This window comes from Aythya ferina (genome assembly GCF_964211825.1).
Source record: "Aythya ferina genome assembly, chromosome: 6".
Taxonomy (NCBI): domain Eukaryota; kingdom Metazoa; phylum Chordata; class Aves; order Anseriformes; family Anatidae; genus Aythya; species Aythya ferina.
Genome location: NC_140303.1, coordinates 20,472,056 through 20,488,207, shown reverse-complemented (window position 1 = coordinate 20,488,207; position 16,152 = coordinate 20,472,056). Strand labels below are relative to the sequence as shown.

General features: G+C 37.6%; 1 protein-coding gene across 1 annotated transcript in view; it reads left to right on the top strand.

Annotated features, from left to right (window-relative positions):
- The first annotated feature begins 689 nt into the window (after window positions 1–689).
- The window catches only part of RAPGEF4 (Rap guanine nucleotide exchange factor 4), a 52,234-nt gene continuing 36,771 nt past the window's right edge, over window positions 690–16,152 (top strand). Inside the window, exons 1-7 of the mRNA XM_084522853.1 lie at window positions 690–820; window positions 1,206–1,389; window positions 7,606–7,690; window positions 10,721–10,781; window positions 11,526–11,602; window positions 12,623–12,769; window positions 13,731–13,846. Of these exons, the coding sequence (XP_084378979.1) occupies window positions 739–820; window positions 1,206–1,389; window positions 7,606–7,690; window positions 10,721–10,781; window positions 11,526–11,602; window positions 12,623–12,769; window positions 13,731–13,846 (752 nt within the window). The 5' untranslated portion in view covers window positions 690–738. The remainder of the gene's footprint in view (window positions 821–1,205; window positions 1,390–7,605; window positions 7,691–10,720; window positions 10,782–11,525; window positions 11,603–12,622; window positions 12,770–13,730; window positions 13,847–16,152) is intronic.

Sequence of the window (16,152 nt, the reverse complement as noted above, 5' to 3'; positions counted from 1 at the left end):
AATTAGATGTAGTAGTGCACTGGTTTGTGATTATATCGCTAAAGCCGGATAGCGCTTGAACCAAAAACAACATGTATTTCTATACACAAAACTGATCTTCAAGTCAAAGATTTGCAAGTGAAAGATTTGGAAGTGAATGTGAGCATTTCTGTTTGTTCAGATTCATAATTTTGGAATTAAATTCACTGGTTTTTGAGTGCTTCCCAAAATCAGCACTCCAAATATCCCAGTGGAGAGATCTGGGATTTTATGTTAGTTTTCTGACTGTGTTTTACATCACCTCACAGTTTCCACTTGACAGGATTTACTGGGTAATGAGATGTTATAGCCCTCAAAAGGGCAGCTTTCTAAACCAATATTCATATCTGAAGTTTTGCATGCACGGTTTTATGAAGTTCAGAACAGCAGCCCTGTCACAGTACACTTCCAGTCATTGTCTATTGTGCTTCCCATGTCCCAGGGAGAAATTTCCACCCTGAGAAGACAGATTGTTTCCACCACTTCCGTTCCCTAAGGGGTGTAGCTTTAATTCCTGACAAATACTGTCTTGAATTCCCAAGATCATGTTACTGCAACTGCATCGTGACAACCAGCTCAACACACCACTTTGACTTGCTTGGAAGATAAAGAGTTTGTCTTTTGTTGTGTCATAGCCTCTCTTTAGAAGTCTTATCTTGGAAGACTGTCCATTAAGTTCTCCACTAAGATAGAGGTCAATGAACTTGGCTTTGGGAGTATATGTTGATGATGACATTTCTGGAACATGAGAAAGAGTTTAGATGCTTCTTGATCTGTTACCTTTCAGCCCTGTCTGGAACAGGTATGGTAAGGTGGTCATGTCAGAGAACACATCTTAGAAATTCATGTTATAACTATTTTCCCAGTTGCTTAAATAAAATGGTTTGAAACAATAAGAACAGAAGCAGATCTAGTAAAGAAAACATACACACACACGTCTATGCACATCCATACCGCATATAAATTGAAGTCTTTTGGAAAGTATTTGTGGTACACAATTTAAGTGTCTCCTCTATGTTATATAATTTGGACACGCATGAGAAATGAACGTGATTTACATTTTTGCAGTTCCTCTGTTTTCTTTCTCTTCTTTACTAATCCATCTGCAAAGTACAATGCTATGCAGATTTCTACAATTTTAATTTGAATGAGGAGGGATTAGTGTTTGATATGTTCTGTTTTTTCAGTGGATCAGGAACACTACTTTCAGGACAAATACTTATTTTACCGATTTTTGGATGATGAGCGTGAAGATGCCCCTTTGCCAACTGAGGAAGAGAAAAAGGAGTGTGATGAGGAGCTACAGGACACTATGCTTTTCCTGTCTCAGATTGGGCCAGATGCTCATATGAGGATGATTCTCAGAAAACCGTAAGCAGATTATTGAATTAATATTATACACATGCCTTTTTTGTTACATGGGAACATGGGGAAGCTATATATATTATCAGGCATCCTTTAGCCAGTTTTTTCATTTCAGTACCAGTTTGCTCAAACTCCAAAGTCTGTAAGTCAGTATTAAATAATTTCTGGTCCTTATTCATGCTTATAAATTGAACTGTGTATTCAGAATAGTCATCAAAGGCTATGAATGCTATCATATCTTGTGGAAAATGCAGCATTATGAGTTTTTATTTCATTTCAGAGTATCCCTAAAAGTAAGGTGCAGATTCCATTAACGCTTTCAGTGCTGGCATGCCATTCAATTAATTACACTGCTTTTGGTTATTGCAAATGAATGGAGTGGTAGGGCTGGCAGCACAGCAAGTACCTTTCAATTACAGTCGTATGTGGCAGCCCTTAATTAGATTCATCTTTGGTAGAACTTTATTGAATTGAGACTGGACTTCCCCTGCTGTAGCTTACTAGCAAGGTGTGAAATGTGGCTTTGTTGATTTATTTATCTATTCTTATCGTTATAAAATAGTATTTTGAGGAAAAAAAAAAAGCTTTCTGTACATAGGCTGCATAGGACGTCTGCCTAACCTTTTCATAGCTATCCTATATCCTCTCACTCATCGGTTGGCTAACCATCTTTTCACCAGTACATTCTGGTCACACCAAAAACTCTGATAAAGCCCTTTTCTACAGGCAGCTTTATAGTGACTTCAAAGCAACTAATATAAACTGTTTGATCCTCAATTGAAAGCAGCCTCCTTATTATGCAGGTAGTGTTTAGGGGCCACTGAAGGCATACTTTACTGCTAATAAAGTGCACTGAGAATTACTCAAGGTCACCCTCACTAACAATTTACTTGTAAGGGTTAGTTCAAGAAAGGTAAGTACACAAAGCTGGATCCTACTCCTTCTTGAGGCCATTGACAAAGTTTGCCTTTATTATGGGATAGGCTCAGGTCCTGGCTACCATGTGAGAATATTTTTATACTAAAAATATCTTGAATCGATTTAACGCACATGCTTGTTCATGTTCTGTTTCTATCTGTATTCTTTCCCTGCTCCATTCTTCTCCCAGTGTTATCTGTTTAGATCATAAGCATATTTGCACGTTTTCCTGACTTACTCTGTGAATAGAAGATAGATGACACTTTTCCAAGAACTCAGTGAAAGCACTGAATTTCAAATAGTACAATCAGATATTTGTGCTCATAAAAATAGGTAACACTGCTGTTCAGCAACAGTTTTTAAAGGATAGCTTCTCTTTCCTCTGCTTGGTAGTTTTCTAGTTGAGAACAATCAAAAGGAACACTCCCTTCACACAAAATGCATAGACAAACCAGTCTGGCAGTATGGTGCACCTGTAAACCTTTATGGTGTCCGGGAAGCGCAACGTTTTCTCCTCCCAAAGATGTCCACCGCATTTTCCACTGAGGAGTGAAAAAGGGCTTCTTACAGGCATGAGTAGATGCCAGTCATTAGGAGGCTGTGAACAGCACCTTGTGTGCTGTGACCCTGCAGCTCTGAACTGTCTCCTGTGCCTCAGGCTGACTGAGCAGGCTGGTTCTTATGGAATTGCTCCCTTAGGTTACCATGTTTTTCAGCAGCCTGCTACATTCTCTTTCCATCGTGACTTTCAGAGCAGCCAGTGTAAGTTTATGCTGGCAAGATCAGTGTTGATTATCATCCACGCTCCTTGCAGAGTTGAAAGGTTGGCATGGTGCTGTGAAAAGTATCACTCTCCCCCCTGTGTCGTCACTTGCACAGCATCACCTGAAAGAATATTCATAGATTTTTCATGCAATATAGTGAGGGGAATGAGGTTTTCTCAAGACTGACAGCCATCTGACATCTTTCCCTATCCCTATCCCTGAAAGTGCTTATTTTTGCTGCCCTTTGATCATGGAAGCAAGTTTGTGCTCTCAGGCACCATATTAACTACTGTTCTAGTATTCAGTTTACATATGTTATGATCCTGCTAGTTGAAAATCCAGTCTCTGCTGAGGTGTATCAAAGCTACTGAAATCTCTGTGAATCCTCAAAGCCCTCCTAGTTTTGACTAGACACCATTACAGCAGCCAAAAGTTCAAGGAATTGTCAGGGCTTTAGAAACACTGGCTGTAGCTGACCTGCACAGGACTCACAATTTTCAAACCGACACAGCTGCATTTTACAATAGTCACCATTTCCGGAGAGGTTACAGAACTTCGATAATTACTGTGAAAGAAATAATACAATATTCTTTGATGAGAAGATTACTTTGAGAATTTGATTGTATAATGAAGCTGTTGCTTTGAAAGGTACTTTCTATTGTTCAAAATCTGAAAATCTCTAGCAAAAAGTGTCACTTGTTTTGACAGCCAACTTAAAAAATTCTCTGTTTATTACATTAACTGCAGCATTTTAACTGTCAAACTGTGAAAGAATGTTCTATAGTTTAAAAAACAGAATAGAGCTCAGGGAATTTTTGGCAGGCTCTTGTTGCTATTGGATTTTCTTTTTTGATTGGTTAGGTTTTTTTTGGAAACACATACACTATGAATGTGAAAATAGCCTTTTGTGAAGTGGCAAACAGCTCTCTGCTCCCTATAATGCCTGGAGCACAGGTGCAGACCTTGAGCAAGTCCCTGGCAAAAAATGTTGTGGAATTAATACATCTCTTCCTTACAAACTTTTCAGTCCTTCAGTGTGAAAACACATACTGAAAATATATTTTCAGTTATTTTTAGCTGATTTGAATAGTGTTCAGATATAGCTAACTTGATGGTTAACCCTAATGAAATAGGATGTACAAAGTTGGACACAATAATAACAGAATTCTTTAAAGAGAGGATGATGTTCATTAGGAAATAGTATTTAACTCCAATGGATTATATTCTGTTTTAATACTCCAGTAAGTTAACAGTATGACTGAAACAATAAGTTTGTGTCATACGTTCTTGGTAATTGTGCTCAGCAAATTTTATTCTCAGCGCAGAGGGTTTGATTCCGTATGTGATCACTAAATAAATTTTAGTGTCACTTGCCGAAGTAAGCTGGACAGGATGCTAGGGAGATCTAAACTTAGTAAACAGCACAAAACATATATATAATAAAACAAAAATTTAATTACTGCTATTAATCTATAATTTCTTGAAGGTACTGTAAAAATTAAGCAAACTATATTTTCTTTATTGTTTTTATTTATATATCGTGTTCCACCTGGCTATCAGTAGTCAGAACCATACTGGATTTTTCCATAGACTGTATTTAGTTCCATAGTCCTTGGTGGGGATTCCTACTGATGACGATTAATGAAGTAAGCATTATTCCTGGGACAGGAAATACAGATTATCTTTCCACATATCAGTTCATTGATATTTGCAGATATTATTTGTGGTAAGTGGTATTTATGGAGTTAATCAAATAGCTTAGATTCAAGTACAAAGATTATGGAATCAGCTTCCATACTCACGTAAGTGAACATGCATTTGCTTCCACACTCAGATGCAGATAGTGGGTAAAATTATTCTTGTCTCCTCTGTATTCTTTGTAGTACTTGTAGGCAAAACTTGTACTCTGGAAAGATGCTTATTTGACATACAATCGCAGTGTTATGGAGCCTCTGATCTTTTCACTTGTTCTTACCAACTCTGAATTTTCTGGTTAATTATATTGTTTGTGTGTACATGGTTTATCAGTGATTAAGTGCTGTGTTATTGTCAACATCCTAGTCACAGAGAAGCTCAGTGTTTCTGACCTTGATAAATTCTCCAAACACTGAGCAGTTTTTTATTGATCACTTAATACCACCTGAGTTTTCCTATCCATTAATGTGCAGCCTCGTTCTCTATACCTATGCCATTTATTATCCTGTCTATAACCAGCTATTGCTGTTAGAATAAGTCCCCTGCAGAAACTAGGTCTTTACACAGCAGGATCCTACAAATCAACATCAGTGGGTCACCACACAGGTTTTACAGAAGCAGTGATGCCTAATATCTCTCCACGTGACATCTGCAGAAGCAGAAGTAAAGACTGGGTACATCCACTATAGATTGTCAGTCCTCCCAGTGTGCTAACACAGGAGACAAATGGACATACTGAAAAAAGAGTGCACCCTTTTGTCTTGACAGAGATCTGTTGTAGTTGGACATCATCTTTTCATATGTTAATTTCTTGTAGGAATTTGTTAATTTGATACACTACCTTATCTGTTTTCCAAGATACGCAAGCTTTGCAAGGGTGCAATAAAATTAATGTTGTTATTTCCTGTGGGGAGTACTTTTTATTAAAATCTTTACCTTGTGGTTCTTAAATCTCCAGGGAAAGGTAGATGGTACTGGCTTATCTTTATTCTGTACTTAATTAAGCTTCTACTGCCCCCCATAAATCACTAGGAGTGGCAGCCTTGTAATTTCAACAGATTTAGACATAGAAAAGAGTAATTTGAGTCACTAGAGGGCATAGCAGCACCAACTCAGTTTGTTTCTCCCCAAATAATTTATACCATTCTGTATGAAAAAAAAAAAGGATAACTTGAATTTCATCCAAGACATTTTTGTTATAAATTGGTCTTTCATCTGGGTAATAATAAGTGCATGTCACTGGTAAATGAAGAACAGATGAAGAATACAGCTTGCTTGGCAGAGAACAGGTCAGTTGTCCTTATATTTTCTAGGACTTCTGGATGTAAGAAATACTGAAGAAGTCTCCATCAAACTTCTTTTGCAAACAGATGAAATATAACAGAGTGACACGATTGCTGCTTACTCCCTCTGTCTCTCACATGATTTAGACAGACTGTTGAACCAAAGGGGATCAGGCAAAAAAACTGTAGAGCACTATATGCAGGAAGAGATTAAAAGTTCCTCACAAGCTCTAACAAATCCTTCTCGTGAGTGCTAGTCATTAGGTCCTCCAAGGCATCTCTGACACACTGCAGTCCTTAGAGCATTTGTGCCATTTTTTTTTTTAGCAATCAGAAAATTTGCCAGTGTATAGATGCTGCAGAAACACAATTATTTAAATCACAGTAACAGCCTCATTTCTTGTTGTCCTATAGGAGGATTATCCCTTCACCGATGCATGTTTTTATTCCTGGCAGCATCTCGTGTTTTTCAGTGAGAGGAGTTGGAATAGCAAGTGGTTCTTTCTTACCCAGGTGGCTAAACAGCAGCACTCAGCATTAACTCTGTGGCAATCGTAGTGTCCACCAAGATGCACTGCTTCCTTCTGGAATTTGTTCAACAGAAATCAAATGCTCCTTTACAAACCACTGCTACAACTAATTAGTGCTGCATGTGAAAAAAAGTAAGGTCCCACCCATGGCTCAGGAGTCCTTGTGGAAGGAACAGATCTTAATGTATCGTTTCTGATTTATCTGACAGTTTTACATATAGAACACCTGATTTCATCAGGCAAGCTGTCTAACTGGGATCTCTGTAAGATGGTTGCCATGGCTGCTGCTCGGTGTCATTCAGGTGGTTTCATAGGGCTTCCATCCTTTGTGTGTTTCAGTTCTCCAGCCAGAACTGTCCTTTGTCCCTGTAGCCAATGTGAATGAAGTAAAGGTGCTTAGGATCTGCATTCTTTTCTGTAGCCCTGTGCATACTGTGTGCTTGTGACAAAAGTGGGTGGATGGCAAGCCCTGGTGAGGAGCAGGCCATGGCCAGGATCACTGGGCAGTGCTTCAGTGAGGTTCAACAGCCCTGCTTCTGCAGGACTTGTGCTTCAGGAGACTTGTGCTTGGTAGAACTGGTGCTGAGCATAGTGTTGCCACCAGTTAGACCTGGTTTACAGCTAGGATGTACGACAGGCTGTGTGCCCGCACCCCTGCAGCACAGAGGGCTGTAGGTGCACCCAGTGAGGTGGCTCTGGACTCTGCATGGCCTTTTCATAGTATTGCTCTACACCAGTCTGGGCAGCAGTGTTAAAACTCAATGTCTTTTTTAATTTAAACTTGCTGGTTGGGGCAAAAATGTGCCCATTGTGAAGGTGTAAAAATGTCCAAACTAGTTCCTTTTCCTTTGTTGACTTAATGTAATACTGTTTTCCTTGATTTACTTTTTCTCCTTCTGCAAAAGACATGGTTTAATTGAGTGACCTATTCAGTAGACAGTACAAGAGTATTATGGGTTGTATTGTACTTCTCTGAAGCTATTATTTTGGGCATTTATTACATTTTTCTGTTATTTAATTTTCTACCTGTAGGCCTGGCCAGAGAACTATAGATGATTTAGAAATTATATATGAAGAACTTCTTCACATTAAAGCCTTATCTCATCTTTCTACCACAGTAAGTGTTTTTTTTTAAACATATAACTGATTGCCAAAAGGGAGGGTGAATTGTGACATTTGGTGATTAGAATTGGAGCTCATACAATCCTTCCTATTTATACTTTCTATGCAAAGAAGTTATTCCCACCTGTGGGGATCATCCAAGATTGTCCTTTGTATATCAGCTAAAGTAATCTCTACGTGTTTCTGCACAGTCCGTAACTCACTTGCTTGTCACAGGTGCCTCTGTCTGGGGTCATATCTGAGTTTAAATTAAGATGAATGGTATCTGACCTCACACCTGGGACTGTAGTGCTATTGAGATTCAGCAGAAGAGATATCTGATTTCTGCATGTTTAGGAGTCTTGGCTTGAACCAGTTAGGAGGAGGAATTACACAGTGAAGAAAGGTGTACTGTGCAGTGCTGGCTATTGGAGCTTGGTCCTAGATTGAAGGAAAACCTCCTCATGTGCATTCCCTCTGAATAAGCAAGGGCAGTGCAGTGAACCAGGAATAAATTACATGGAGAAAATTCCTGGAGGAGAGAATGCAACTGTTTAAAGTCTCACCAGCAGTGACACACTGTGTAGGCAACTGAAATGAGCTAAATAGCTCTTGGTAACAGCAAGATATGGGTCCTTTCAGAAGAAGGAAGACAGTCAAAAAATAGATTATTATTTTTTTTTTTATAACAGCTTCTTTGGAAGCTCTTGATGATTTTAATATTTTGCAGCTATCTTGGACAGATGCAGCTAAATATGGAACTGCATTACAAAAAGATAGTACTCTGCAAAAATATAACATCTGAGCAATGTTTTTCAAACAGATTATATGTCCAAAGTGGGTAACTGAACTAAGAGGGAACAGCCAGACAAAATCCTTTAGCATATTTGGTAGGTGGAAGAAAAGGTATTTAAAGAAAGTTTCCTCTGAGAGCCAGAAATGACACATTTTAAATCAAACAAAAGAAACTACCTAAGACAGATACTGACAGTGGAGGAGACTTTTGATAATACAGACATAACGCAGAGAAAAAAAATCTTAAACATCTTATTTCCTGCTCAGAAGAAATTCAGATTTGAGCTTAGAATCTACAACAAGCAACATATAAAAATATTGTAAATGATATGAGCTGCAAGAAATAATTGGCATTTTGAAGAAATGCAAGAAGTGCAGTTCAGTCCATGTTTTTATTAAGAATTTGGAAATGTCAGTGTATTATGTGTGTCATGAACAGAAGCAGAGGACAGAAATCACTCCTAGCTTAGAGGGATTCTTCAGAGAAGCAAGAGACAACATTGCTCCTAAGAACCAGAATATCAATGGTCAGTCAACTTGAAAGCAAATGGAATGTTTATTAATTTTAATCAAGGCATGATTCCTAAAGTAATAACTTTTTTAGATAAGCTGCAGGCAGCAGGAAGTAAAGTAGATAAAAGTCAAGTTGCATGGTGGTGAACTAATCCCTGCTAGGGAAGCCTATGAACTTAATGTATGAATGAAAAACAATTATATAATACAGTGTTAGAAACAAATCAAATTCTTGGCTTCATCAAGAGGATTCATTCACTGCAGAGGCAAGTGACTGAAACAATGGAGAAGATACCTGAGGATGTATATGGGATATGAAAGCCCTCTACAATGTATGGAACAGTGCTAATGATGGCATACTTCCTGACCTTGTCAAAGCTTCTTTGCCTCCAGACAGAGGTTGTAAAAGAGTTTGATGGACTAATAGTTAGGGAAACAACAGGCCTGCAGGAGTGTTCACTGGTCAGTGTGCTAATAAAGAATGTCCAAGCACCTCTATAAATCCCTCTTCTTTGCCAGACTGCAAACAAACAGGGAATGCTTTGCACTGTCTGTCAGGAAAGAGTCTGGGGAGGGGTGGCTGGTGAGGGATGTTTACTCCTGGTGCCCAAGAAAAGGTTTGGTACATGTCTTTAGGATATCAGAGCCTGAATTTGTCTACCCATCTCAGGAGATACTGTCACCTGGATTGTGTCCAGAATTTGAGGGTTCCTCCCCAGTTTTTTCTTCATGGCCTAAAGGTTATTCATCTAGAAGTACAGCTGTTCTCAGTTCAAACATCTAGGAGAACAGCACAGAAACGCTAATGCTAATAAGACATTGGAGCATGCTTTTTATCTGTATTTTGCACTTTCAAGTTACATAGTAGTCCTTCTGAAACATTGGTTATCACCAGCTGAGATTCTCTGAAAAGAATCCTTCTGCCTGGAAATTGGCCTCAAAGTCCATACAGATCTGTGGTTGTGTGAAGAGAGACATAAGGCACACAGAAAATTTCAGAATAATATGAGCTTTGCAGTGCTGCTCTCACTTTGTGAAAACAATGCTCACAGTGTTTACTGTGAGGAAAAAGTGGTTTTAAACAGCAGCTGTCTCACTAGAGACAAGTGTCCTGACACTCGTAGGAGTTAATCATACTAGCGTAGTACAAACCCAGAGAAGAACAGGTTGACATCAAGTGCAGCGTCACATTCTCCAGTTCCTGAAAGAGCTAGTGAGCTGGACATTTTGTCTGAGAAGCTGTCAGGCAGAGATGGGTCTCAGCAGGTCCATACAGCTGTGCCTTGCAGCCTGATGCAGCAGAAGTTGCCAAATTTAAGTCAGTAAGGAGAAGGGTACTGATTTCTTAGGGAAGAGCAGTAGTACCACAGAGCCCCGTAGGGTAATTGACAATTGATAGCAATCTTCTGTAATAAATTAGTTATTACTGTTTGAATTTTTCCATCATGTTAATTGTTTATGATGGTTTTGCTTGTATGTATACAAAAAAAGATGTGGAGAACTATATCTTAAGGATGCCCTTATCTGAGCTGTTTGGAGAGAGTAAATGTAGAGCTCATGTTAAGTGAAGCCAATTGTTAGGGAATAGGACACTGAGTGAAGTAGACTGTCTGGCTGTGTGATTCTGAATGAGTGCTGAACAATGCAGCAGGAAGAAAAGGAGTGGCTGGGTTATATGTAATAAGGAAGGATAAAATACTTATAAAGACTTATATAATTTCTCTATATATATTTTAAGGTAAAGCGAGAATTAGCAGGTGTCCTCATTTTTGAGTCACATCCCAAAGCAGGAACGGTCTGTAAGTAAAAGGAGTCTTGTCAGATCATCTTTCTTATCTGTGGCATGAGCATTAAGTTCTTAATGTTTAAATGACAAGAGCAAAACTTAAATGCACTCTTCAAACTTGACTGGCAGTCAGCGTTCAAAAACTGGGTAGTAGGTGTTAATTTCACCTGTTGCTAATTGTAGGAGCAGTAGCAAAATTAAGTCTATATTCTTGGTTGGGTTTATGTATCATGTATGATTTGGATGTGTTTGTATATGGAATTTTGATTTGGACCAATCTTTATGCAAAAGGTATTTCTTTATTATCCTTGAATTAAAAAGCCATCTTACTGACTTAAGATGTTAGATTCCTCAGATCTATTTATGCTGATAAGTTTTAGCAAGGCATTTATTTATATTTAACAAGATCAAGTTCACAGGTGCTAGGGAATAGTTAGAGCACTACTTTTAGTGGAATCTCAATCTGTGTACTGATTAGAAACTGATAACCTGACGTGTATTGATAAAGTCGTTGTTGCAATTGATGTGGAAAATAAAAGCAATTTTCACATCAGTGTTATAAAATAATTGCTACATGGATTTTTTTTTTCCCAAAATTTGAAGGCAATTACTTTTAAAATCATAGTATGACCTTTTTCATGGCAGTCATTAATATGACTGCAATAGAGTTACCTTGAATTTTATAGAGTGCAGGATCTAGCCCATTTATGTTTTGAATAACTATATTCTCACCATAAAATCTTTTTCTCTTTTGTAGTATTTAATCAGGGAGAAGAAGGTACTTCTTGGTACATTATCCTGAAGGGATCAGTAAACGTAGTCATTTATGGCAAGGTAATTTTTTCAGAATTCTTTTTATATGATCCTTATTATTGAAATTGGAAGAAAAAACTTTGAAGGAATACAGTTTAATTTGGAGCAGAATTGCTTTGTCTGAGGAAACAAATTGGATGTAATTTTATTAAGAAATGATCCAGTGGTTTCAATTATTGTACTTCTAGTTGATTGCTGTGTAATTTTGGTATATATTACACACTTTCTAAATGTAATTCAACACAGTTACAGCAGTATCTTTAGGACAAAGCCGTTTGCTGGAATTCGGTGAATTTATAGACTTGCATCTCATGAGGGTTTTTGTCCTGCACCTTTTAGCACCATCTTCCCAAATATTTGTACAACTAATATTTATCACAGGTATTAGGCACATCTCACAAGTGCTGCTCTGTGACTAGTGGTTCTTGGGTTGAATGGACACCTTCTAAATTTATGGAACCTCTTACTTTTAGTAAAGTTGTATACTGAAAAGCATGTCTAATGTAGCAATCCATTGAGTTTTTAAAAATCCCTGTTTCCCTAGTGATTTTTCATTCAGTGAATAAGATTCCTCTGTTCTGAACATCAAGCATTCCACCAAAATCTAGCATAGGGACTAATGGATTTCACGCCACAAGGTGGGCCAGGTTCTCTGTTACTATAAATTCAAGTAAATGGAGCTCTGCTGATTTATGTCAGCTGAAGATGTAGTATTATGTTCTGCAAGCTTGATGATATTTTTCAGGGCCTCTTTAAGAAAAGAGAACAACTCAGCAGCTTTCTTCAGCAGGGCTAGAAGAGTCCTTCGTGCTGAATGTAATTTTAGAGAACAAGCCAATTCTTTTCTATTCTTGCCTTTCGTTAGTAATAGTAATAACCAGCTATCAAGTATTGTTTCCTAGTCATTATTTTGGCTTTTGATTTCCTGCCAAATAGATTTGTTTTGGTATTTGATTGTGAAGTCCGGTGTTTGTACAAGGACTTTCAATAGACTCCGCATTAATGATGGGTTTCTGCATGTAAATGTTTTCCTCTGTGCAGGGTGTGGTATGTACTCTACACGAAGGAGATGATTTTGGCAAGCTAGCACTTGTGAACGATGCTCCTAGAGCTGCATCTATTGTTCTGCGTGAAGACAACTGCCACTTCTTGAGAGTAGACAAGGAGGATTTCAACAGAATCCTTAGGGTAAGCGTGGGAAGGGCCACCCTGACAGTATGATGTCAGAACTTCCAAATCTTTCTAGAGTCTTATCTTATTTGTATAGGTATATTAATAACCATATTTGAAGTGTCCCTAGTTGTGGAACAGAGATATGACATTCTAGAAGATCAAGTAAAGTATAATTACTTCTCTTTTTCTGTTCCTCGCTTAGCCATGAAAATGTGACCAAATGTAATCTTTTGTCTCTCACATTCCTGTGGTCTAGAATTTGCCAAGTGCTCTCTTTGGCCTGGTTCTGTCTAGGCTTTCTAGGTGATCTCTTATCCAAATATTGAATAAAACAAGATGTCTTGTTCTAGATAAATCAGCGTCAGGTGCCTTAAGCTCAATAGGTTCAAGGCAAAATCAAGTGGCAAATTTAATAAGGTACAGGTGAATACACAGATATCTTTATCAGAGAGCTCTACAAAGATATTCCCAGTTGATTTAATTAATTAATTAGTTCTTAATTCCCAGTTATTAATGTTAGGGCAGATGTGTTCCAACGTTCAACTGTAATTCTGTAACTGAAACCTGCATCCAGATACAAGCTGTTTTGTGATCATTCATAGTATAGAAAGTCAAAGTTAAGTTAAGTTAAAATTATGCACAATAATGATCATATGAAACTAGGGGTAAAAAAATATATATTACATGTAGAAAATTCTGGAGGCACTCTCTCTTTTGGAAAATTTCTTTTCCTTTGGTGTATCCAGAAATTTTTCTCATGGTTCTTGCTCCAATCTCTCCAATGATTCTCTGACTTTACGTCAACACCACTGCTTCCCTCTTGATTATGCCTGTTCAAAAATAAAATAAAGTTGGATAAACACAGGGGAAAAGAATCATCCACAGAGTCTTTGTGTTAGAGGGTCATTCATTTTTTCAGAGTAACTACTTATCCAAATTGGTGCAATTACTTTCTTAAAAGTAACTTGTCTTGCAGGATGTGGAAGCAAACACTGTAAGGCTCAAAGAACATGACCAAGACGTCTTGGTGTTGGAGAAGATCCCAGCAGGAAGTAGAGTTTCTAATCAAGGAAATTCACAGCCTCAACACAAGTATGTTTTCATTCAATAGTGCACGTCAGACAATGATTAACTTTTTCTTATGGCATTATTATCCAAACAATAGCATATTACCCCTTTTTCAATAGCATATTCCCCCTTTTTGTGGAAAAATGCAGAATATATAAAATGTTCTTTTTATTAATCATCAGCCAATCACATGCCTCACAGTGGATAATATATCAATTTCCAGCAGCATGACTATGACTTTTCACAATAATTCTGTGAAGATCTCACTGTAAAAACGTGTCTCACGTAATAACTTCTAAATAGACGGCATGCGGAGAATGCTGAAACCCTATTAAGCAGAGCTACTATGTAAAAGAAACAAGAAAAAGGCATTGTTTTATTGTTAAGTATAGATATTTTCATTCTGGATTTTAAACTCTGGATTCTAATAAGAGTTTGCTAGGTACAATTTATATACAAATGAAGATTTCATGCAATGAAAATTGCACAGCTTATCTTACAGAAGAGGTTTGCACTGTAATAACAATATTCTTTATATTTTCTTTACTTTCTTACTGAAAGGGGAAAAGTACAATTCTGGATGCTACTGTGATAAGAGTGGAGTGAGGCTATTATAATTCCAAATGTTGGTAAAACCCCTAAAGGCTTTGTAAATGTGTTATTTACAAATGGATGCACAATTTCTTGTCACATAATCATTTTCTTTAGCAACGTTCGAGCAACTTCAACAACATAAGCACAAAGAAGTTTTGAATCCTTTACCTTGCATCTTACTTTTTCTCAAAGAAAGAGCAAATTTACTATGAGATATTTTGGGTACAGTTTTTATCTGAGCTGGGATTTCACATACACATTTTATCTTTATAATTGAGTATAAATATTTGTAAAGATCTGTGAATGGTTAAACAAACCATTGCTTGTATTTTACACATTTCACACATTTTAGAAACTGCCATTTCATCTTCCACTTGATCTATTGGAAAAATAAACTATGTTCCTAGGAAATGATGTACCCTTAGAGCAATTTTTTCCTGTCTAAATGGGGGAAATGACTGCAGTCAGTAGATTTGCATCAGCATCTGGTATGCACGGTGACTCTTTCATAGATTTAAATCCGTTTTATTTGGTCTGATAAATTTTTCATACTTTCAAAAGTCAAAGTTTTATTTAAACACGTTCTAAACACCACCTTCCCTGAAAACTCTTTGCACCAGCATTATTTCTATTATTTTACCTTTTTTTGTTGAGAATTTGATGAAAAGTAGCTAGAGATAGTTATGGTCCCTGGTTATTTTAAAATTTATGTTTCTGGAATTTTTGCAGGTAAAGCTCAGAATCTGCTTTCTATAAATATTGTATTAATTTGGTCAGCTTTTGTGTATTATCAGTGTGCCAGTAAGGGAACTTTTGGTAATAACTATGACAAACAGACACAAGCTACGTGAAAGAGGAAGCTACTTTGAATGTTCACTGGCTGGTTTTCAACAATCTTTGTTAGCAGTGTGTTGGCAGCATCTTTTTGTTTAAAATCTTCAGAATGAGTTCACTGGTTTTAAAGATGTCATTTCTTTTGTTTCTTTTATTAATAGATAAAAGTAAGTGGCTGCATTTATGCTCAAGACTCTAAATCAAATTACTGGCCTATTTGAATTTCCAGAATGTGTTTACTAGAATGCATTGGTTGAGTGCTCAGTACTTATTGAAAATCATTGGGCCCAAAAGAGAGACTTAACAGGGACCTCTTCTTAAAGGCTTGCTGCTTTGCTCTTAAATAGGTAGCTCACATCTCTGATATCACTACAGATGAGCTGCCCTTTAAGGATTTGCTCCCAAAGCAGGTATGTAGTATTTGAACTAGAGAAATGTTCTGCATCCCGGAGTTGTTTCCCCAAGACATCAAGTCAATGAAGAAACTCGTTTTCTTCTTGGGGAAAACTTCACTTTTGGAGCAGATCCTCTGAGTTGTGATTTGGATTCTGCTGCCTTCTCTCCTGGGGAGACACGGCTCCCTGAGCCATGCTTTCAAACAGTGACAGCTTTGCTTCGAAGAACTAGCTCTGAAGTTCTCACTCCCATGATCTAACTTCTCTCTTTATGGGTGATCACACTCATGCAGGATAAATTCAGCAGCCCTGCAAGTCACTCCACTGTTCATTTTCGCTTTCATATTCAGAGTACAGCAACCTGTGATTTCTCTGCTTCACTCACTTAGATACTTGGTTAGTATCTCTGCGAGAATGTGCACTGGCTTAACAAGTGTTTGTGTTCTTGGGACATCAATACAGTTCTTCCAAAGGGGTTGGCAGGTAAAAGAACTGTGACGGTCAGCG